The 23,170-nt window shown below is 33.0% G+C and overlaps 2 protein-coding genes across 5 annotated transcripts; one reads left to right on the forward strand and one right to left on the reverse strand.

Annotated features, from left to right (window-relative positions):
* Window positions 1-4,545: 4,545 nt before the first annotated feature.
* Window positions 4,546-14,760, forward strand: LOC105128204 (protein ENHANCED DISEASE RESISTANCE 2-like). 2 transcript variants are annotated; one of them, XR_842809.1, is made up of 23 exons: window positions 4,546-5,395; window positions 5,508-5,582; window positions 5,952-6,005; window positions 6,566-6,631; window positions 6,927-7,030; window positions 7,359-7,432; window positions 7,513-7,629; window positions 7,740-7,780; window positions 7,869-7,969; window positions 8,926-9,021; window positions 10,089-10,153; window positions 10,233-10,304; window positions 10,395-10,550; window positions 11,573-11,796; window positions 11,868-11,907; window positions 12,013-12,167; window positions 12,287-12,388; window positions 12,898-12,942; window positions 13,024-13,164; window positions 13,482-13,577; window positions 13,674-13,775; window positions 14,107-14,419; window positions 14,560-14,760. XR_842809.1 is itself a non-coding variant. In XM_011029768.1 (22 exons), exons 1-22 carry the CDS (start codon window positions 5,258-5,260, stop codon window positions 14,212-14,214), a joined length of 2,172 nt encoding a protein of 723 aa, XP_011028070.1. In that variant the 5' UTR covers window positions 4,546-5,257; the 3' UTR covers window positions 14,215-14,744. The 2 variants fall into 2 exon arrangements, 1 of the variants encoding a protein (XP_011028070.1); XM_011029768.1 differs by having other exon boundaries at window positions 14,107-14,744.
* A 4,451-nt stretch (window positions 14,761-19,211) lies between these two features.
* On the reverse strand, window positions 19,212-21,387 carry LOC105128206 (UDP-glycosyltransferase 73B4-like). Of its 3 annotated transcripts, none has more exons than XM_011029772.1 (2): window positions 20,455-21,387; window positions 19,212-20,376 (listed from the first exon to the last, which is right to left on the reverse strand). In XM_011029772.1, exons 1-2 carry the CDS (start codon window positions 21,104-21,106, stop codon window positions 19,490-19,492), a joined length of 1,539 nt encoding a protein of 512 aa, XP_011028074.1. In that variant the 5' UTR covers window positions 21,107-21,387; the 3' UTR covers window positions 19,212-19,489. The 3 variants fall into 3 exon arrangements, with proteins under 3 accessions (XP_011028074.1, XP_011028075.1, XP_011028073.1); XM_011029773.1 differs by having other exon boundaries at window positions 19,212-20,370; window positions 20,455-21,386; XM_011029771.1 differs by having other exon boundaries at window positions 19,212-21,386.
* Between the last annotated feature and the right edge of the window lie 1,783 nt (window positions 21,388-23,170).

Here is a 23,170-nt window from a genome sequence, read left to right on the forward strand (position 1 = left end):
GTCGTTCATGCATCGATGGAAAGCGCCACCGAATAGAAGTCCAATTTCAAAAAAGGAGATTGGCTCGCGTCCCCTTGCTATTCTCGTTGGCAATCTGGACTTTGAATTCAAGAAAATAAATTAAATAATCGAGAAAAAAAATACGAAAACAAACTTGCCTCGGGCTGTTCATACTGCCGTGTTGCGGCGCGTTTTGACTTTTATGCTAGTCGTATGGCCGCTCGTTACACAGCGAATAAAATTTTAAATTAATTTTTCACATAAGCGAATAAAATGTTTATACCATGTACTTGTGTTTGGCTATCCTAGATTTTTTTTTAATGTTTTTTTAAATATTGTTTATATTAAATAAAATAAATTAAAAAATATATATTAGTTTAAATTAAATAGTAAAGTGGAAAACTAAAAGAAAAGGCCAAGCCAAGAGATTGATGCAAATACAGATGCTTCACACCATTTGCATATTTTATTTTACACATTTTTTTCCTTTTTATATTAGAGGTTAATTTTCATCTAAAAATTTTTGTTTTTATAATTACCATTAAAATACAACTTGTTTATATAAGGTATAAGAAGAAATCAAATTGTATATAAATTATAATATTCTCTTGATAGCATTATTAAATTAAACAGCATTTAAAAATATAAATCAACTTTTTAAAAAATAACACCTTCTATTTTAAAAATTAAGAAAGAGACTATTAATCAAACAAGAAAGATCGATGAAAAAAAGAAGAAGAGAGGAATTAAGTTCACGAGTCTTGCCAGTATCAGAAACTTGGATGCATCAAGTATATTTAGGTACACTAGGTATATTGCAAATATCTTAGTTGTACAATCAAGAAGCAATAAAGTCTTTAAAACAAAGAATTTATTATTAACAATAATAAAAAAAATTCTTTATTTTAAAGTGTTTCTACGAGTAAGTATTTTCTTATTTTAATTTAAACATAGTTAATTTTATTATGAATGTTTAAATAAATTATTGATGCATTAAAACTTAATAGACTATAAAAGTACTATGATAGTTGAAAAACAAAAATCTAGTCATAGCAAAGCAATGACAAGGCGAAACAAAAATAAATAGCCCACAAAAAATTTGCTCAGATTTTTTATATATAGTAAAAATAAAATTTGATGGTGCTTAAAAAGTAACTATAAATATATAAAAATACTTTTACTGTTTATCTCTTTTATCTTTCTTGTTTCTACCTTCTTTTTATATTTTTTTTTCTTGTTTGTAATTTTGAGTTTTTATTCATAATCACCATAATTTTTTTTCACAACAAAGTAATCTTGTAATCATTCTCTTAAATCTGAACCATAAAATAAAAAGTCATTGAAAAATTCAAAATATCACTATTTTTCTATTAGATTTCCTTTCTAGCATAGTTTGGAAAATAAATTAGCAAAATAAAATGATAAAAAAAAATTGGTTAAATAACATAGTTTGATAAATGTTATGACTGGGTATAACATATTTGAAAAAGTTGCAATTAAGGATTACAAATATTTAAAAAAATGATTAAAATGGATTGACAAAAATTTCAAGAAAGAGAAAGGATAAAGAAAAAAAAAAGGAATAGACTAGATCTGAAAAGCATACCAAAATTTTAATGATAACATCCTTAGAATCACTAGAAAAATCTTAATATAAAAAAGACAACCAACAATAATTGAAGGGAGCCACAAGTTGCATCCAAATACAATGGATAGCTTACTTACCTTTGAATATTATGTATAACCCACTTTAGTTATCGTCAATGATTTTTATTGATGTTGTTGAATTCATTGTTGATATTTTTTTTATAATACTATAAATATCATTATCAGAGTTTCAATACACCTTCGAGGTCTCATTCTTTTTTTTTCCCTTTTCTCTTTCTCTTTTTTTTCATTGGAATTTGTGTTAACTTATTTTAATAATTTTTTAAAAGTTTCAATATTCCCAAAAGCAATATTTATCAATTCGTGCTATTTTACTAAAACATTTTCTACATGTATTACTTTGCCATTTTTTTTCAAATAGTGCTAATTTAAAAATGATTCTTGTTTTTCAAAAAATTCTAAAAATTATAATGACGCTGAGATAACCTTATAAAACTAATTATTGAACACAATTTCTCATGCGTGAATTCTTGTTCTTTTAACTCAATGACACTAAGATAACCTTATAAATCTAACCATCAAACACAATCTCTCACACGTGAATTCTTGTTCTCTTAACTCATGTGAGACCTCTTAAATCCATCAACAAAAATCACGTTTTTTCCTATATTAGCCCAATAGAAAAAAACATATTTCCCAAACCAGCACAATTAGAAACATATTTTGCAAGCTAGCATAACTCAAGTAGTCGCACAATTATTCAATACACACATGTAGTGCATGCATGTTTATTTAAATTAAAATTACATAACTTATTTTTCTTTTATTTTCTTTCTCTCTCTTCCTTCTCCTCAACATTGTCTTGCCTCTCACTCTTTTGATCTTTCTATCCACCATGAAAACTCTGCCTCTCTCTTTATTATTGTTTTTTTTAATCTTATGCGAATCTTAATAAAATTTCATTAAATTTATAAATTTAAGATCTTTCTAATTCAGGTTTAAAATCAATAAGCAAGCTTGACACAATGAATAATCTACCCTAAGGCATTAGTGTTATAATAACCACTCTTATACAATATCTTTACTTGAAGACAAGTACAAAAGGTATAAAATCATAACAAAGATTAATCAATTCTTTAAAGAGTGTAGTTTAATCAAGAACCAAACAAGGAAAATCCATATATATGCTTTAATGTGTAATGGTTAATGAGTATTCTAATATAAAAATTAAGTCTCGCAAAAAAATATTTATGCTCTTAGAAATATACCCCTAGGATAACTTAATGGGCGCACTTAAGTCAATTTGAAACTAGGTCCAAAATAACCCTAAAACTAACTAAATAAAATGAAAATAATAAAATAAATATTATAAAATTTTATTCTATAATATTGCCACTACTTTTTGAAGAATACACTAGAAAACTTTCTTGTCCTAAAATCCTATTTTGCCATCAACTTTAGTGTCTAGGGTAGAGTATGATTTTCCTTCCAATCAAATATTCTTAATAGATTATATTTTCTTGACTCAAATAATACATGAATTTCTTATTGGATTAGGAAACACAAAATATTTGACAAAATAAATTCAATGATACCAAATTATTCCCCTAGTCAAAACCCAAGGTCCTTAAACCCATATTGAATATGAATCAAATTTATTAAGACTTGTTCTTCTTGAATTGTTGCTATTTTGTAGTCCACCTTAACCAATGTGTATTACAAAAGCCCCACTGACTAGACCTATTAGAACTATCAATAGGTCATTTCATGTGGGTTGGATTGCGTCACTATTTCTTCACTTGCAACAACTAGTAGTGCCACCACTAACATGGGATTATTATGTTATTATGATAATACTATTGTTAATACTGATAAAAATATCATTTACAATAGAGCGCTTAATGAGTTCTTTAGTTTGATATTAGACAGTTGGATTGCGTCACTATTTTTTCACTTGCAACAATTAGTAGTGCCACCACTAACATGGAATTATTATGTTATTATGATAATACTATTATCAATACTGATAAAAATATCATTTATAATAGAGCACTTAATGAGTTCTTTAGTTTGATATTAGACAAATTATTTATCAAACTAGAATTAATATGTGGAATCATTGAGTGAAATTTGTATGAAATCAAAGTTGACATTACCTAGATGATATAAGATGAGATTTATCCAAATCATTATGTTAGTAGACCCATTGCTAGTAATGTGAGTTTTAATGCAAAGATTAGGTTGCTCATTGCAAATAAATTACAAATATTATAATTTTGTTTAGGTAATAGACCCAACAATAAAACTTTTTGAGTTTGAAATTCACTTAGATTATTCCATGTTACATTCAAATAATTAAATAAATGTAACTAATTCATATAAAATGATACTATGAACTTAACATTAACTCAAATAATTATATATATAAAAGCTTGGTTGAGTATGATGATTATTTTATGACAATTTCATATTATTATAATGAATCTAAATTAAATGACAAAAAAAATAATTATCAAGTTGATGATATGATAAAAAAAAAAAGTTAGGTGAGCTAATAAACCAAACTATAAGGTTTTTCATTCCTAAATCTGAGGACGCTAACAAATTTATTTATATAATATTTATTAATTAAGTTTTAAATAATAAAAATTGAGACTTAAAGTTAGATATTATTAAAGAAATCTTATATACCGAGTATAATTTAATTACTATAATTAAACAGTAATATATAAAAAATTCATTATAATACAAGATTCAACATGCTATTTGCAGGGGATATTATAAGAATTACAATTCATTTGAAATATTAAAATTGAAAAAGCCTCGTACATGTCAATCCAATGGCCAATCAAATTAACTCGGATTTTATAGCGTATACGAGTCACGCATGACTACCTGCGCATATTAACAGGTGGCGTAAGGGTTACCCGCACGACTGCATGGGAAATAATTTCCCAACCATTTTATTTTGTAAAATATTTTTTTCGACTGTGGTCACGCGAGAAAAAAACTCAGTCAAAATCTCTCCCAAATCCCGCTGTTACATCATCTCTTCCTTCAGAATCAACCTGCAAAAACGCCGGCGTTTTCCACCTTCGTCCCTGATCCCGGCAAATGTCACGACCTCCTTACCTCCTTAAAATTCCTCTCGCCCTCGTTCTAGAATATAAATATAAATATTTTTTATTTTTTAGTCTCTATCTCTCTTGAAACATAAATACTTGACTCCGCCCCAATTGAATCGTTTCTTCCTTTTAAGATTCAACCCACACCTTTAAAACTGCAAAGCTATCCTTCCTTTTTCCCTTTCCTCCCTGCACACTTTCTTTTTTCCCTACTCTTCTTTTGGTATGTTCGTTCGCTTAAAGTCAAATATTCGTGTTTGGAATCATCGAAAATGTGGAAATTTGAAAATGAGAATTCAAATCCTTGATTCCGTCGTACACAGTTTTCAATTCTAGAGATGAGACGTCAAGTCAGTTAGTTTTTATTTTTCTTTTCATTTTTTTCGTAACGGTGTTTACGATCTCGCAGGAACAGGAAGCGAAGATTTTTCAGAATCCGAGCTTCCAATTCCGCGAGATTGAATTTTGAAAGAGAGTTGGATTGGTATTAGGGTGTAAATAAGGTGGTTTGGAGGGGGTAAAAAATGTCGAAAGTGATATACGAAGGGTGGATGGTGAGGTATGGAAGGATGAAGATCGGGAGATCGTTTATTCATAGGAGGCATTTCGTTTTGGAGCCCAGGCTTCTTGCTTATTACAAGAAAAAGCCACAGGATAATCGGGTAGTTACTTCTTCTTCTTCTTTATTATCTGAAATTTTTAATGTTTTGAAAAAAAAAAAAAGGAACTGACGTGAGTAATAATAAAAGTGGTGTGGATGTTAAATTTTTTTAGTTGCCAATCAAAACCTTGTTGATTGACGGGAATTGTCGAGTAGAAGATCGAGGCCTGAAGGTTCACCATGGACATGTAAGTTGGGCTTTCTCTATGTTCTTGGGATTCGGTGATGATGCGTTGTCAGTGAATCGGATTAGGAGTCATTAGCTAATAGGTTATAGGCTATCTTTATTCCTGTTAATATGTCTGTGCTCGTTGTGAAACTGAAAGTTAAGCAAACATTGTGATTCATGGATTGTAATGAAACTGCGTTTTTGGAAGTTGGCGATTGTTTAAATTAATAGTTATCTGCTGCTCTCTGTCTGTCTGGTGACTTAATTTCTGCTATCAAACTGGATGCTTTTTGTTGATAGCTTACTCAATGTAATGTTATTTTTCTGATGAGGGAATCTTGTGGAATTTCGAGTTGATTATAATGTTTTCCTTTTCCTTTTCCTGCAGACTCTTTATGTTTTATCTGTATATAACAAGAAAGACAAGTATAATCGGATCACAGTAAGCAGTTTTTGCTCTTAGTCTTAGTTTCTAAATTTGTGAATTAAGATGCTATCCTTTTTTCTTCCCATTAGTCCAGTTATTTTTTGTGTTGCTGTTTTATAAATCAAATTATAAGAAGCTACCATCTGCTCTATAGCATTACCTTTTCATTTGCCTTTGCACTAAAGTTTTACCTTTGGACTCCTGGGGGGTGCTTGCCCTTTACTCTGCCACTGATAGATGAGTTTAAATTTTGGTTTAAGATTTTGGCTGCTTTCTATTGAGAGCTAATTCTCTTGGTAAATTGGTGATCACCTAAGATCATCAGAGCTTGGAAACTGGAAAAAAAATATTCATAAGACCACCCTGCCTTTTCAATCCTGAATATTGACCCTCATTTATTCTAGTTATTATAACAGTGCCTCTTCTTGTTACCGGCCATAAAAAATTGCAGAAATGACATATTTCCATGATTACATGATTACAACATGATTAACCAACAAGAGTTGTTCATTTGTTGTGGCATCATAACTTTAAGTGCAAGAATACAACCTTCGTGTGCTGTTTTCTTGTTTCAGATGGCAGCATTTAACATCCAAGAAATAGTTACCTGGAAGGAAAAAATTGAATTTGTAATCGATCAGGTCAGTATGCTTCATTTTCTGTGAATTGTGATCATCTCTATCCAACTCCCATTTCTCATTTGGATTTATTAAAGGCACTGATAATATTTAACCATTATACATTTTCCTTTTGAAGTTGTTGCTTCTGTGATGACTCCTTAGATTATAAGTTCTAGTGTAAAGTATTCTGGGCGATCAACACAATGTTCAGTTGATTCTTTATTTAACATTTTTCAGTTTCATGCATTCATATACCTGCTAGGCAACTGGATCAAATGATTTATATAAGAATGATTGCTTGCTAATATATGTGCAGCATCAGGAGTCCCAAGTTCTCAATGGTAACAAATATATCTCATTTGAATACAAATCTGGAATGGATAATGGGAGGACTGCTTCTTCATCAGATTGTGAAAGTCAGTGAGTGCCTGTTCAACATAATTTCTCCTCTTGTGTTATCTGTGATACAGTTTCTCCTGTCATAGAACTTTGTGTTTGCTTGCTATTGTATGACAGTAGATAATGGAAGACCTATTCTCTATTTTTGCTATGTTTAAATATAATTTTTATTTCATCTTGCCTCATATTTTATAGTTTTTATTATACTTTAAGCTAGCATTTTGCACTTATATACTGATCCCAATTGTTGGTGCTAGTTTTATCAATCATTTGAACTGCAGTTGGAGCCAGTTTCACCAATTATTCTAACTGATGCGGAAATCTTGGATCAAAAAATGATTGATTGCAGGCTCAGTGCACAGGAAGATGAAGATGAAAATGAAAATCATCCAAATTTGTTGCGGAGAACAACCATGGGAAACGGTTCTCATGCTTTCCTTTTTTTATTGGCTCCACGTTAATTTGATGCAATCTTCAAGCAAGTCTTATTTTTTTATTGGCAGGTCCTCCTGCTTCAGTATTTGACTGGACCCAGGAATTCGACTCGGAATTGACAAATCAGAATCCCAACAACCAAGTATTCTCAAGAAAGCATTGGCGCCTTTTACAGTGCCAAAATGGTGATTTATTTTTCTTAGCCTCTAGTATTATTTAGCATTTCATTACAGTAATGATATTCAAGGAAGCATAGCAGTTTTGGTTACCGCCAATGTTTGCCTGTATATGACAGGACTCCGCATTTTTGAAGAGCTGGTTGAAGTTGACTACCTTGTAAGGAACTATTTTGTCTTTTACATTTAGCGAACGACATCATTTTGCTATGTGGTAGGCTGTTTTATAGTTTGACACCACGATGCAGCCAAGGAGCTGCAGTCGAGCGATGAAGGCTGTAGGCGTTGTTGAGGCTAGCTGTGAAGAAATATTTGAATGTATAATGAGCATGGATGCTACACGTTTTGAGTAGGTGTTTTCCTCATTCATCCAAATTTAATAGCATGGCTCTAGAAGCATTGTTTATAGAACAAAAATTGTACTCTCTATCCGCACACACTCCTGTGCTTTTGGGTGCATGAGTATTTCAGGCTTGGATCAAGAAGCTATTTGCTTTCAAGATGGTTTTTGAACTTTAATCATGTTAAACTATCTGAGACCTTAGTGTATGTTAAACTATCTGAGACCTTAGTGTGCATGCAGAAGTTGAAGCTTGAACAAGTTTGAAAACCTTTAATCAAGACATGCGATATCAAAAATATTTTTTACATTAAACTTTTGAGTGTCTTATGTACTTTTCTGAATGGCTGAGAACTTATTATCAGCATTTCTTTCTCCATTGTATCCCCCCCCCCTTTTTTTCTGTGCATAACATGTATTACCCATTATTGATAGAACATAATTTTATCTTCTTATGATCTAAGCCTTGTTTTGGTGTGGAGGGTGGTTGGGAGTGGGCTAGTAGTTAAATCTCACTTTGACTAGGTCTATGATGCTCACTAGTGTTGGTGGTCATTTGAGATCGCACACACGATTACCGTGGCTTGTTTTAACTGAATTGTATAGCAAACTTCTCTAATGCTCTGAGTTTGAATTCTAATTTTCATTATAACAAAAGTCCGCAATATGATTTATTTAAAATCAAGACATGCTAGCATCTTTCTTTGGAGGAAAAGAAGTGTGTGCATGTGTGCACACTAGACTGATAAGACACTGTAATTAGCATGTGTTAGTAAATCCCGCTTCTAAACATGCACGTCACTTGCATCTTAAACTCTAAATACATGGTATGTAGACTTATTCATGAAGCACTAGTACAATTGCTTGAATGGAGTTGTTGTTTGGTTTTCACTTTTGTTCTCATGTTTTGCCCATGTTGTCTGCTTACTCAATTCATGACATCATTTTTTTCATGACTTGTGCAGGTGGGATTGCAGTTTCCAGTATGGTAGCGTAGTTGAAGAGGTAGATGGACATACAGCAATACTCCATCATATACTTCAGCTGGACTGGTTTCCAACGTAATATTCTCCCCTAAATAAATCACACTCTTGCATATATTATGATCACGTGGAAGTATTTTGCACTGGAGTTTTATTGGTCATGTCTAGGGTGTGAAATGTTTAATAGTCTTATCAAACTTGAAGGAAGCTTGTTCTTTATTCTGCTTTTTTTTTGTCCCTCCAATTTTGCTCTGTAATGAATTGTTTCACAGCCTTAGATGTTTACCCAAGTTTGGTTTATTTTTAGACTAGGAAGCGTGATATAAACACTGGATACATGCTGTTCTTAAAAAGTTAGGATAATGATACATTGGGAATATGCTGATAAAATATGTATTTATGTAGTACCATCTGCTTTGTGTCAAGTTTAACCATAAACGTGAATAAACGTTGACTTACAGATTATAAGTTCTTAAAACCGAGTAAGAACTTTAAGCTAATTGCAAAGAAGCACATGTGTTAAGTTTGTAATTATGTTAGCTAAGGATACAAGTTTTCCTTGAATTTTACAAAATATATACTCAAGTCATCTTAAAAAGTGTGGGTATGCAGTATAACAGCATAGCAATGTAATCCTGTCTGATTATGTGGGTATGCAGTATAACAGCATAGCAATATAATGATCTCTGATTGTGGCTTAATCGTTTTTTCACAATTTACATGCTCCAAATAAAAGTCATATAGTTAAAATATGGAGGGCCTGAAATAGTTTCTCTTGACGTTAGCATGCCCAAAGATGAGCAGGATTCCTTTTTATCTATGCATACCAAATACTACTTTTAAAAAGTGTGGGTATGCAGTATAACAGCATAGCAATATAATCATGTCTGACTTGTGGCTTAATCAGTTTTTCACTATTTACTTGCTCAAAATAAAAATCATGTAATTTACATATGGAGGTCCTGAAATAGTTTATCTTCAAGTTAGCATGCCCAGAGATGATCAGGATTTCTTTTTATCTATGCATACCAAGCAATATTTTTAAGAAAACTACAGTCTGCCCAAATCCAAGGTGGTAGTCCTCTTGCTTGTGTAAATGGGGCGCTTCTGTTGTTCTTTATGACTTAGAAATGAATGGGTTGCAGATTCGTGTGGCCGCGTGACCTTTGCTATGTGCGATATTGGCGGCGAAATGATGATGGCAGCTATGGTAAATAGTTTGGCTTGTCCACCCCTTATTTGATCTTCTAACTCGTCCCAAGCTTTATAAATTCCTTGTTATTTTGTAGTTGTGCTATTTCGTTCCAGAGAGCATGAGAACTGTCGTCCACGACCAGGCTATGTGCGGGCCCATATCGAGAGTGAGTTTCATACAGTGCCGTAGGTTTATTATTCAAAATCTAAAACCACAACTTAGATATTTAGTTTTTGGCCATATCCTGTTTTTACAGGTGGAGGTTTCAATATTTCTCCTTTAAAACCTCGTAATGGGAAACTCAGAACGCAGGTACAGCATCTCATGCAGATTGATCTGAAAGGATGGGGTGCGGGTTATGTTTCATCATTTCAGCAACATTGTCTTCTTCAGATGTTAAATAGTGTTGCTGGTGAGTTAACTTTTTCTACAATTTCTCACTTATATCTTCTGCTGTTCTAAGGATTTGATGTCACTCTTATTTGCTAAAATTTTGAAACACCGTATGTTTCCGTGGGTACATACTTTACGTTCTTCCTTAGTTAAGACGCTGATATTGGGTGGCATGGAACAGAAAAGATAAGGGAAAAACAGAATAGTAGAGAGGATATAGGATAGAGAAGAGGGAAGAAAGGGGCAGAGCAGTAGTGCAAGGCAGGGGAAGAGATGGAGAGAGAGAGAAAATCAACCTTAGGAAAGCAGAAGTTTCAAATCTCTGGGAGAACTCAGCCACTGATAAACATGTTAACAGGAGTCCATATGTAGGCACCAAACCCTAATGAAACCCTAAATAAAATAATAAACGTGATAAAGTTTCTAAACACAATTAAAGGTTATAAAAGCCTAAAATAAGTAGATTTTCTTATTAAGATAGAATATAAAATAAAACATAATCTCTAATTTTTGTATGATAATTATATAGCAAAACCTTCATTTATTCTCCATCATTGGGGTTGGAGGAATGGCTTGAATTTCTAATTTTTCTATACCCGCATCCTTTCAGCACCCAAGTTGCTGTAGGAGTTTATTCAGCATTTCCTTTTTTTCCCCTTCAACCAAATTGGGATTGGAGGAATGACTGGAAAATCTATTTTCTCTGTACCCACAGCATATCAGTGTCCAAGCAACTGTAGTTAGTCCATTCAGCTTTTCATTTTCTTTCGTTGATTATTGTTTCATTTGTTGATTTGATTTTTGTGGGGTCCACCAATTTTGCATTGGATATTTTGTCATTGATGTTGTTTAAATAGTGTTGATGACAAAAGTACAATTTTGAAATTATCAGACAAGAAAGTGAGCAAGAACTTGTAATAGTTTCATTTTTTCTTCTAGTTTCATTTTTTTAGTTTATGTTGGTGATATATGCAAGCATTTTTTCAGTTTTTTCGTTGCTATCTTTTCTGGTTTATAATCTCTTGTTGCTTTTTCTGGCAGGACTGCGTGAATGGTTTTCCCAGACAGATGAGGGAGGTGCCCCTCCAAGAATCCCAGCTATGGCCAATATGGCTTCAGCCCCTGCTTTGTCAAAGAAAAATGTAATGCTGCAAGAATCTTCTGTTCATCCGACTCCACCTTCTTCCAATCAGATAAATGCTGCTAGCCAAAACTCTGTAAGGAGGGATGGATACTCCGATCAAATAGCTGAAGAAGAACAAGAGGTATGTTTTATGCCCGTTCCCTAAATGTTTTTTGCGTTGTCTTGTGAACATGTTTTTCTCTCAATTTTCAGGCTTGCCAAACCAAGCATGAGAACAATGCGAAGAGAACAGGTGGATGACAACTGCAAGTCTGCAATATTACATTGTTTTTTTCATTTCAACAAGCTCAATCTTTTGGGGCTCTATTTGGATATTTAATAACAATTTTTTTAACAGCCTCAGAAGAAGAACCAGTTGATCAAATCGATTTATCCTGTTTTTTGGGTAATCTACGTCGTGATGACCGTGATAATGCCCGTGACTGCTGGCGAATATCTGATGGAAACAACTTCAGAGTTCGTAGCAAGCATTTTTGTTTTGACAAATCAAAGGTTCTTTGATATTCTCGTCATATTTCCTTTGAATACATATGCACTGGAGTTATGAAGTCCTCATCTTATGAATTTGTTAGGCTCGCTTTTGTTAAATTCTAAGCGATATGCATATGAAGGTTCCTGCAGGAAAACATTTGTTGGATCTTGTTGCTGTTGATTGGTTCAAAGATACAAAAAGAATGGACCACGTTGCTAGGCGTCAAGGATGTGCGGCACAAGTAAGTACCTCTCCAGCTAACCCCTCCCCTGTTCTGTGCTGTTCATGGCAGACTTCCACATTGACTTTGGTCAAACAGTCTTTTTTTCTTTTTGCTCTATGGCTGTCATATCAGGAGCCTTGTGTGTTTGTACCATGCACAGCTCCAATCTGTGCTGCAAAATATTAAAATGTATCCCATTTCAGGGAATTGCGGTGATTTTTCACCGTGACAAACATATTATTCCCTGAAAGGTTGGATTATCTACATCTACCTACTACTCGCATCGAGTTTCGCCTACGGTTTGCCAGATAATGAACCTTGTTAAATGAAATCTTTACTTGATGAATCTGTAGTTAGTTTATCATTGGTTCAAAGCTGTTTTCAGTTGTCAATTTATGCGATGTCCTAAGAGGTCAATCAACTTAGGTCAACTATGTTTTTTGTTGACAGTATAATATTTAGCAAGCGTATGGTTCTTGATTCTGTCAAGGTTGTAACATGTTTGTGGACTTTAAATTCTTCTGTAGGTTGCTTCACAGAAAGGACTTTTCTCTGTGGTTTTTAATCTGCAAGTAAGTTTATTTAATTTGTTGTGAATTTTGATAGTAGCATCTGGAGGCTGGAAAAGAATGACCATGTTTTTCTTCTGGCAGGTACCCAGCTCAACGCACTATAGTATGGTATTTTATTTTGTGACAAAGGAATTAGTACCTGGATCTCTCTTGCAACGATTTGTTGATGGTGATGATGAATTCCGAAACAGTAGGCTTAAGCTTATTCCATCAGTTCCGAAGGTACTTGTCTTTCTGTTCCTCATGTTTGGAAAGTGCGTTTGCCAGGATGGTGGGACCATCAGAACCTGTGACTGTTATAGCTAGATGAGGATGTATGATTCACGTTGGTGGTCAGCGGTGCTGGCCAGCCCTTAGGAACTAACCTTTGATTGCCTAACATGCTAACAGATTAGTATATCCAGACTTATTTTTTCTCTATGAACAGACATGGAACCATGTTGGAAAATTTCTGGAACATAGTTGCTACTAAACATTTTAAAGATTTGATCAAGCCAGTATGAAAATGATTGAGTTGCTTTCTGTAATTAAACATGCAGGGCTCATGGATTGTCCGGCAGAGTGTTGGAAGCACCCCTTGCTTATTGGGAAAAGCAGTTGATTGCAACTATATCCGTGGTCCCAAGTACCTAGAAGTAAATACCATCCAAATTTCTTTAGTACCTGATATTACACTTGAGTTGCTTTGCCAACACGAATTGCATGGTCCAACATGGCTCGTGTTTCTGTAGGTTGATGTTGATATCAGCTCTTCTACTGTTGCTAATGGAGTTTTGGGGCTTGTAATTGGTCTAATTACAACATTGGTGGTTGACATGGCTTTCCTTGTACAGGTATGTGTGCTCTGTTCCATGGAGCCATCTCAAATAATTATATGATCAGGAAAGCTACCAACTGAAGTTCTGGGTAAAAATACTATCATGCTTGTGACCTGGCTACTGGCCTAAAGCGGTGGAATAGGCCAGGCACTGACTCCATTCAACCTAATTATTAAATTCTGATCTGTCTTGATATCTGCTATTATAATACAGTTCTCAATTAATCAACTTTCACCCCCAATTTGGCTATGAAATTTGCTCTGAAGAGTTTCTAGCCGAGGAAAATAAAATGAGAGGAAGTGCTTTGCCCATGTATGTTCGTTTTCTTACATTCCCTTCTGCACAGGCTAATACTACTGAAGAATTGCCAGAGAGGCTGATAGGTGCTGTTCGTGTTTCTCATATAGAGCTCTCATCTGCTATTGTTCCCAAACTGGATCCAGATACGTCATGACTGACCGAAACCATTGATCTCCACTGATTTTACCCAACCAAATTTGTTTAGATGCATGCACGAGTCTCACTTGTTGCGTCCTTTACTGGGAAGTGTTTTCAAATGGAATTTTGCATGGAAAAAAAAAAAAAAAAAAGATGGCGGAAGGGAATTTGTTTTCTGCTAACTGTTCCAGCTTTCAATGTCGCGCTCACCACTGAAGAAGGTGAGACTAAAATTTTAATTTGAGTTGACATCATCATGGCACACGTCAGGAAGCCTTACTCGCCATGCGGTCGTGTTTTGTCCATGGCAACATGTCATCGAGGTGAGCTGGGTTCTTACCTTTCGGCATTGCACTTTCAGGTGAAGAAGCTGGAAGCTAATGATGGAATCCATATCATTGGATAAAATCCACAGCAGTCCCTCTGTTTGTAAGATCCAGCAAATGAAACAATATGGTCAGATTTCATCTTGTATTTGTGAGATTTAGTCATTTTAATCAAATTGTAACAGTTCTGCCACTTGAAAGTTTTTGAAAATGAATAAGGGAAATTATTCTTCTAAGAAAAAATTTCAATTTTTAAAAATGTCTTAAGAATATTCAGTATAAAATTGCTATTACAGTTGTAAAATTCTTTTTACATGTTAATAAATTAGAAAATGCTGAGCTATTTATTTTATTGAAAGATTTTTAGAAATAATTTTAAAAAAAATTAATGGAAATTTTAAGAGAGATGAAATTAATTTATAATGTAAGACATGAAAATCTCAAAAATTCCAAGCCATCAAAACATTAGTTTTCTTGAGCAATATGGAAAATTTTGATTTTTTGACTCTTTAAGTATTAGATTTTTTTTATTTAATAAATGATTTCAAATGTTTATTTTTTTTTAAAAAAATAAATCTGTTTCCTTAACCTTATAAAATAAATAAATGATCAAATATTGTGGGAACTCTTTTATTCTTTAAAATTTTGAAACTTTTATTCTATTGAAAAAGCTAATTTCTATTTTCTTAAAAAAAATTATTTTTTATTCCATTAATTGGTTTTCATCTTACAATTTGATATAAGTGTGTCCAATGAGACTGCATTGATTAAATATACAAATATCGGTTAAAATTGAACAATATTCTTTAATATATTACTTGCAAAATCAACATAAATGTTACACGATTTTGAGGATTCTTTCTTATATCATATATGCATACATATATATGTCTAAATGTAAGAAAACTTTAAACAAATCATCTTTGATGATTGATTTGGGTTATACCAGCCTTAACGATTTGGGCTCAAGCTGGCCTCAAAAAACTCATTATCCAAAGTCCATGAGAGCTGAGGGTAGGGCCCGAGCCCCTTTAATCCAAATCCAAACCACCAACATGGTAGGTTTGGGTCGGGCTAGAATGGAACCTACCTCTTTAATGGTTCAAGCTTGAATTAACTCTAGGGTATCCACCGTCCAAGCTCATGAGGGGCTTTAATTAGGCCTTGGTCCCACCAACTTGAACCCAACATACTAAAGTGGCGGGTTCAAGTCAGGCTAGACCAAGCCCATTACTTTGGTGTTTTAGGTTCTAGCTAGTTATGGGAACCCGCCATCATGATCTTATTAATGGCTCAGGGTTGGGCTTAAGTCCCGTCAACTCGAACCCCAAAAACCAAAGTGATGGGATCAAAGAAGACATTTGAGAATCCATCTCTTACTTTATACATGTAATTGAGCTCGTGGTGATGTACTCAAATCCAACCAGTAAGTCAACTTATGTTTATCATCAAAATAAATAAATAAATTAATTAATTAAATTAAAAAAATTAAAAAATAACTAAAAGATCAAATTTATTATACCGATTAAAAATTTAAAAAAAATCAACGGTTTTAGTTTTATAAGTCTAAAATCAAACCGAATCTAAACAAGAAAAACAAGCTAAATTAAAAAAAAAAACCGAATCTAAATAAGAAAAACAAGCTAAATTAAAAAAAAAAAAAACTAAGTCAAACTGAAAAAACTAAGTCAAACTAGTTTGAATTAGTTTTTATTTATAAAACTAAATCAAATTAAAATTGATTAGTTTAAATTAATTTCAATTTTTTTAAAAAATTAATTAATTTTCTTTTATAAAAATCAAAAATAATTTCTCTTACGCTACAGGGTCGTGGACTGGCTTTAAAGCATACCCATAAAATAATTTGGTCGTGGACTGGCTTTAAAGCATACCCATGATAGAGCCTAGCTCATCTACATGTCTCTTTCACACTTAACAAGGTATCCATCCATCACTAAAAATATATTTAGGAGTGTGATAATAATTGTTTTTTAAATATTTTTTTATGTTAAAATATATACTAATGATTTTTTTATTTTTTAAAAATTATTTTTAATATTATCACATCAAAACGATCCAAAACATATAAACCATATTAAATTCTAATAAAAATAAAAAATAATTTTTTTTTAATTTTTTAAAAATACAGGTTGAACCATGTTCCCAAACAGCCCATAAAAATACTCCTATTCCATGCGATTAAAAATACAGGTTAAACCATGTTCCCAGACAACCCATAAAAATACTCCTATTCCATGCGATTGCCCCTAAAATAGATTGCATCTATATGTATTCATAATTCAGTTTGGCAAGTATTCTAGAATTATTTACCAATAAACATGCATAAAGAATAAGATTTTCTAACATCTATCATCTTCATTTATTATTGGTTAGATACAGCTTTTAAGGTAATATTTTTTTTTATATCTGAGCAAAATTTAAAAGTATATTTAATATTATGATAGTTTTTATAATTATCATGTGAAAAAAATTATTTTATAAAATATTTTTTTTTGTTAAGGTTGGTTTGATATTTATATATATCTGGTTACAAGTGTGGTTAAAATTGAGGTTGAATAAAAAATATTTTAATATATTTGGTTAATAATGTCTTTTAAATTGAGATTATAAAATAATTAAAAAAGATATATATTAATATTGATGATTTTTAATTTAAATATTATAAATTTAACTACTATTATTATATCATGAAATAAAATAATATTTATATAAAATACTTTTTTATTATTCTATTAAAATATCTGCAATTTCATCATTATAGTTTTTATAATTTTTTAAACGTGTAACAAAATCAGATAAACTATTATCATAAATAAAATTACTATTACAATTAAATTTTATAAATGCTACACTATCATATGATTTTTTTCTAATTTATCCATCACATCTAGTATTATTGAATAATATTAAATATTATTTTTTTTAAATAAAATATAATTTAAAATAAAAAATTAAATTTTGTTACTGTTCATATAAAATACTTTTTTATTATTCTATTAAAATATCTGCAATTTCATCATTATAGTTTTCATAATTTTTTAAACGTGTAACAAAATCAGATAAATTATTATCATAAATAAAATTACTATTACAATTAAATTTTATAAATGCTACACTATCATATGATTTTTTTCTAATTTATCCATCACATCTAGTATTATTGAATAATATTAAATATTAATTTTTTAAATAAAATATAATTAAAAATAAAAAATTAAATTTTGTTACTGTTCACTTTAACACTTTGTGTGCAGCGTTTAATTCACTCTGCAATTTACTTCTGCGATGTGAACAATGAGTGAAAGTCATGCAAGATAAATCTGAAAAATTAGGATCCCGCATGATCATTTTGCCACGTGACATATTTTAATTGTAGAACCACTTAATTTCTCCCCTCGATTCCCAACCACTTCCACACGCTCTTTGAATTAAACTCTGCTTAAATAATATTTTTAGTTTCAAAAAGATAAACGGTGCATAACGTTAACAAAAATAATGAAAAACAACAATTTTTAACTTTAGCAAAACTTGCATTTATTTTTCAGTGGAATTTTTTTTTTTTATATTAACTTTTTTTTACACAAAACACAGCCTTAACCACAATACTAAACAAACACTTATCATCAAAAAGTTATCTACATAAAGTGAACTTATTTTACAAGGAATCATAGATCTTTGTTCAAGTTCTTTCGTTAGTGTATGTGTGTGTATATATATAATGCCATATTAGCTGTTTTGATGGAAACAAAGGTCAATGTGGTGAAAGTCTTTTTTTTTTTTTTCATTATAAACCTTGTGGTTTTAAATAGCTGCAATTTTTTTTTAATTATTAGTTTTTCTTAACTTGTGGTTTTAAATAGCTGAAATTTTTTTTTAATTATTAGTTTTTCTTAATTAATTCTATCCAATATATGTTCAAATAAACCACTTAGTTTCGCAGTTCATTACTTCGTAGACATCTGTCCCCAATCTAATGATCCAGTATGATGGCCAACTTTTATCGTTAAAAAGCCTTTTTTTATTTATTTTGAACTAGATCATAAGTAGCTTGGCAGGGCTCTTAAACTGTGCCATGCTTTATTTTGGAGTTATGATAGGCTCAAGGTTTTATGCCTTTTAGATCAAACCCCTAAGTGCTTTTGGATATTTAGAGTTAGTACAGATGTAGACCTTAAATCATTATAGGTCCTAAACCTTATTTTAAAGCAAGGAGCCCAAATTGGATTTGTACAGCTGTAGACCTTAATTCAGGCCTAGGGTACCTTGATGCCTCAATTCTCCCGATGACGAACCATCCTCGACTTGAGCTCGAGGTGCCTTAGAGCCTACTCGCTTTATGGTACCAACAACACTCGAATTAGATGAGCTAGTCCCTCGATCATGTAGCCTTGGATGCTGCTTGCATACCTCGACATACAACCCCTGATCAAACTTGATCCATTCGCCACCGACCGAGCGGACAAGACTTACATGCATTAAATATGAACACGCTTCTTGGACATATGTCATCATTAACTTGAAATTAAGGTAGCTTTTGTAAGGGTCTGTTATCATTACCGAGCCTTTGTCTATAAGTAGCTCAGAACCATAGGTGGTAGTAAGCACATTGACCACTTTGTCCTTGTATTGACACAGTTATGTTGAACAGTAATGTAAGATCATCTTCTTCCTCAGGTTCAACCCTTAAGTATTTGTTTGCAGCTAAACATCCATACATATACATCTCTTTACAAGGCTTGTAAAGATATGTAGAATGGTAAGACTATTTCTCTGGCTCTGCATAGTGAAAGAGAGAATCAACATGAAGGAATTCAACTGGAAGAAAAACTGAAGAGGTAATAGGCAATATTATAGTGAACAACTTTCCATGCAGAACTAGATTTTGTAAAGAACATGACGGCTACAGTACATTAGAAGCTCTAACGCCGAATCACGTGGTCGAGCTCAAACTGCTTTTTGGTTAATGAAGTCTCTGAAGGCGTCCAAAGAACTCACTGAACTCGTTGGAAACCCATGCTTAAATTTAGCACGAAGCAAAGCTGCCCTGTTCTTGACATCTTCATCTCCCCATAGACTCTCCACTCCCTTGATTATATCATCTTTCTTGATCAGCTGTGACAAATCATCAGAGACCATGCATCCAACCTTGAGATGTTTCACTACAAGTTTGGCATTGTAGTTTTGGTCGCCTCTAACAGGCCATGCTAAAATTGGGATCCCACGCCCAATAGCTTCCACCGTAGAGTTCCATCCACAATGTGATAAGAACCCCCCAGTAGATGGATGGCTTAGTATTAACAATTGTGGTGCCCATCCATGTATTATCAAACCTCTCTCACCAACCTTTTTGTCCAAATCACAAGGAAAATAACTTTCTCCGGCCTTCGCACCAGGTTGGCCCTCAAAGAATTGCGGCGGCGGACCACACCCACCCGAACCAGACTGGATTACCCAAATGAATGGCCGGTTCGATGCTTCTAACGCATCCGCCAAGTTTGGATACTCTTCCATTTCAGGACCCACTTCGCTACCAAAGGACACGTATAATACTGAACTAAGTGGCTTTGAATCTAACCATGCTATCACTTCTTCCTCGGTGACATTGGATTGCCGCCGGTTGGTTCGAATTTCATGGTCATGAAGAAGTGAACCAGCCGATTTCCAATATAGTTCGGGTAATAACGGGCCAATACCCCAAACTGGTTTTTCAACTTGATCAGTTAGATACTGAATGAATGGACGTTCAAGATCATCACATGTGTTGATCATATACGCGATGGAGCCCTTAACTTCATCCAGCCATGGTGGTGGTCCACCGAGCTTTGGTGGACCCATCATTTTCTGGGGCCCCATATCACCTGGTGGTCTAGGAAAACCACCCATTGGACCGCCTGGTCCACAGAGCTTTGGTGGACCCATCATTTCCGGGGGGCCCATATCACCTGGTGGTCTAGGAAAACCACCCATCTGACCGGCTGGTCCGCCCAGGCCAGGCGGCCCCCCTCTACCACCTGGAGGCCTATGCGGCCTACTTTTAAGGTCGGAATCTGCAAGAGCCATTTCCTTTGGTAATCCAGGGAGTAGACGGATCTCCCCGGGCTTCAATTCTTCCACGCGGCCCTTCCACGCGGCATACTCCAACGCTGCTGAGCAAGCACCGGATGTAAAAAACCCAACTGTTGGAACCTCAAACTTTTCAAAGACTTCAAGAGTCCAGCCCATCATAACATCAACAATAGCACACGCGGGTAGTCCCGAGTCCGGGTTCTGTGATCGGGTTGAAAGGAGGTTTTCAAGACCTTGTGCCATCTGGTTGTGGTGCATATGAGGGGGGAAAGGCGGGTCGAGTCCTGGCTGCTGTAAAGGTGGTGGAGAAGAGGGTAACTCAGCTATTTCAAGAAGTGGATATAGGTGAAGATAGGAGGGGATATTGGAGGAGAGGTTGGAGGGAATGACAAGGGTGGTTCGGAAGTTTCTTGATGCGACGTGTTTGCAGAGTTCCATACTCGGCAGGAGATGGCCCTGCCCAAAAAATGGAACAACCCATATTTCTTGTGTCATTACCGATACTCTTGGTTTCTCTGTCTCCCTAAATCTTCCTTGAGATCTTGCTTCTTCACCAACTTTTTAATATAGGAGGTGGAAGATCAAGAAGACTTAACGAGAAAGAAAGGGATTAGCTAAGGATTGCCTTGACTGTTAGGTATTTTTAGTTAGGCAGAAGGCCATGCCTTCATGAGAGAGAGAGAGAGAGAGAGAGGGAAACCGCGTTGGTGTTTTGATCGCTTTTTATAAGATAAAATCTCGAAGGAAGTAGTTTTTAGGTGTTTGAAGGCTAACCGTAGGATCCTAACTAGTTCCATTGATGAGCAGGAGGAAGTATAAATCATGAGCAAAAAGAATCAAGAGAGAAATAGAAAAGAGCAGCCCTATTCCTTTCCATCGTGGTGCTCATCCACGTGGCATCAGAACAAACTAGGATTACCATGATTCTCCTTGTCGGCCCGAACCTTTTAAAGCATGGGCCAATTGCTCGCATTCCTCCAAGTGTGGGACCCACTTCATCGTCGATCAAACTTTATTCCCTCCTCCCGTACGGACACATTGGGCAATTAATATAGAATTTAAAAAGGAAATGTGGCGGCAAAAAGTTTTGGTTAAATATTATAATTCAGAATTGTGATATTAATTAAATTTTAGTCGTTATCTCAACTATTACATGAAAATGCAGCAATAAATTTTCTAGGATTTAAATCGAATAAAAAATGTTTTATATGAGAATTATTATTCGGTTTGCTAATTTTATTTCTAATTTAGTTAATAATTTTAGATAATAAATTTTTTTCTAATTTTAATAAAATTTGAACAAGGCTTCTTTCATTTAAAAACTACACCAAAAATTATTTTTTTTCTTGTTTAAAACATCCATAAATAATCACAATAACTAAACAAAATGCAAATAAATAAATATATATACATTTAAAATGATTATCAAATAGTTAAATAATATAACATTCTACTCATAAAAATCTTAAAATATATGAACATGGTTCATCTATCTATCAATATTTTCGTTGTTTAATAGATAATTCGAGTTCATCAATAATACAATTGCATTCTATATCTGTCTCTGTTTTTTATCTTAAAAGAGATTTAAATTTTATGACATGTAATGTTTTTTATACACAATAACTATATAATTATTTTTGGTTGTATTTGGAAATAATAATATTTAATAAACATAAGTCAAATAGTTAAATAATATAACATTCTATTCATAAAAATCTTAAAATATATTAATATAACTCATTTATCTATCACTATTTTCGTTGTTTAATAGATGATTCGAGTTCATCAATAATACAATTATATTTTATATCTGTCTTTCTATATCTGTCTGTGTTCTTTGATCTCAAAAGAGATTTAAATTTTATGACATGTCATGTTTTTTATACACAATAACTATATAACTATTTTTGGTTGTGTTTGGAAATAATAATATTTAATAAACATAATGATAAAGTAAAAATATATTATTTTATTAATTTTTTTAAATGATGTTATTCTCTTGTAATCTTTAAATTTATAAGCTACTTTTTTAATATGTATATATAAAAAAAGTCTCTCGACATGACAAACAAATAATATAAAATCAAAATTTTATCCGCAAGCTTGTAATTCAGCATTTTATGTGTTCACAAATCTGGAGTTTCTCCTTCAATACACCCAGACACATTCTACCCAATCATTTTTATGCGAATTCCTCCAAGATGGCTTCCTTCTTGCTCATAAACCAGCGACAATTTAAGCAAAATGTTGCCAAAAACATCTGCATTGGGATAGAAGTAGTTTGTTTCAAACTTGACTTTTGGTGGCTGGAAAGGGCAGTCAGTCAGTCAGAGAAGGAAATGAATAGCTTGTATTCTATCTCTTCAAAAACTGTCTTTGCTTCCTGGGACTGTTCCTTCCCAGCAAAATATGTTTAGCCATTGATTTGTTGCTTAAAAAACTGTCTTTCCCCTTCAGAATTTTGTGTTAGGGTTTCTGATAAATTGAAAGAATTAATGTTTAAATCATGAATTTTATGTTAAGGTTTGAAATTTAAAATTGGAGAAAATACAAATG

The sequence above is a fragment of the Populus euphratica genome, unplaced genomic scaffold, assembly GCF_000495115.2.
Source record: "Populus euphratica unplaced genomic scaffold, PopEup_1.0 scaffold49.1, whole genome shotgun sequence".
Classification (NCBI taxonomy): Eukaryota; Viridiplantae; Streptophyta; class Magnoliopsida; order Malpighiales; family Salicaceae; genus Populus; species Populus euphratica.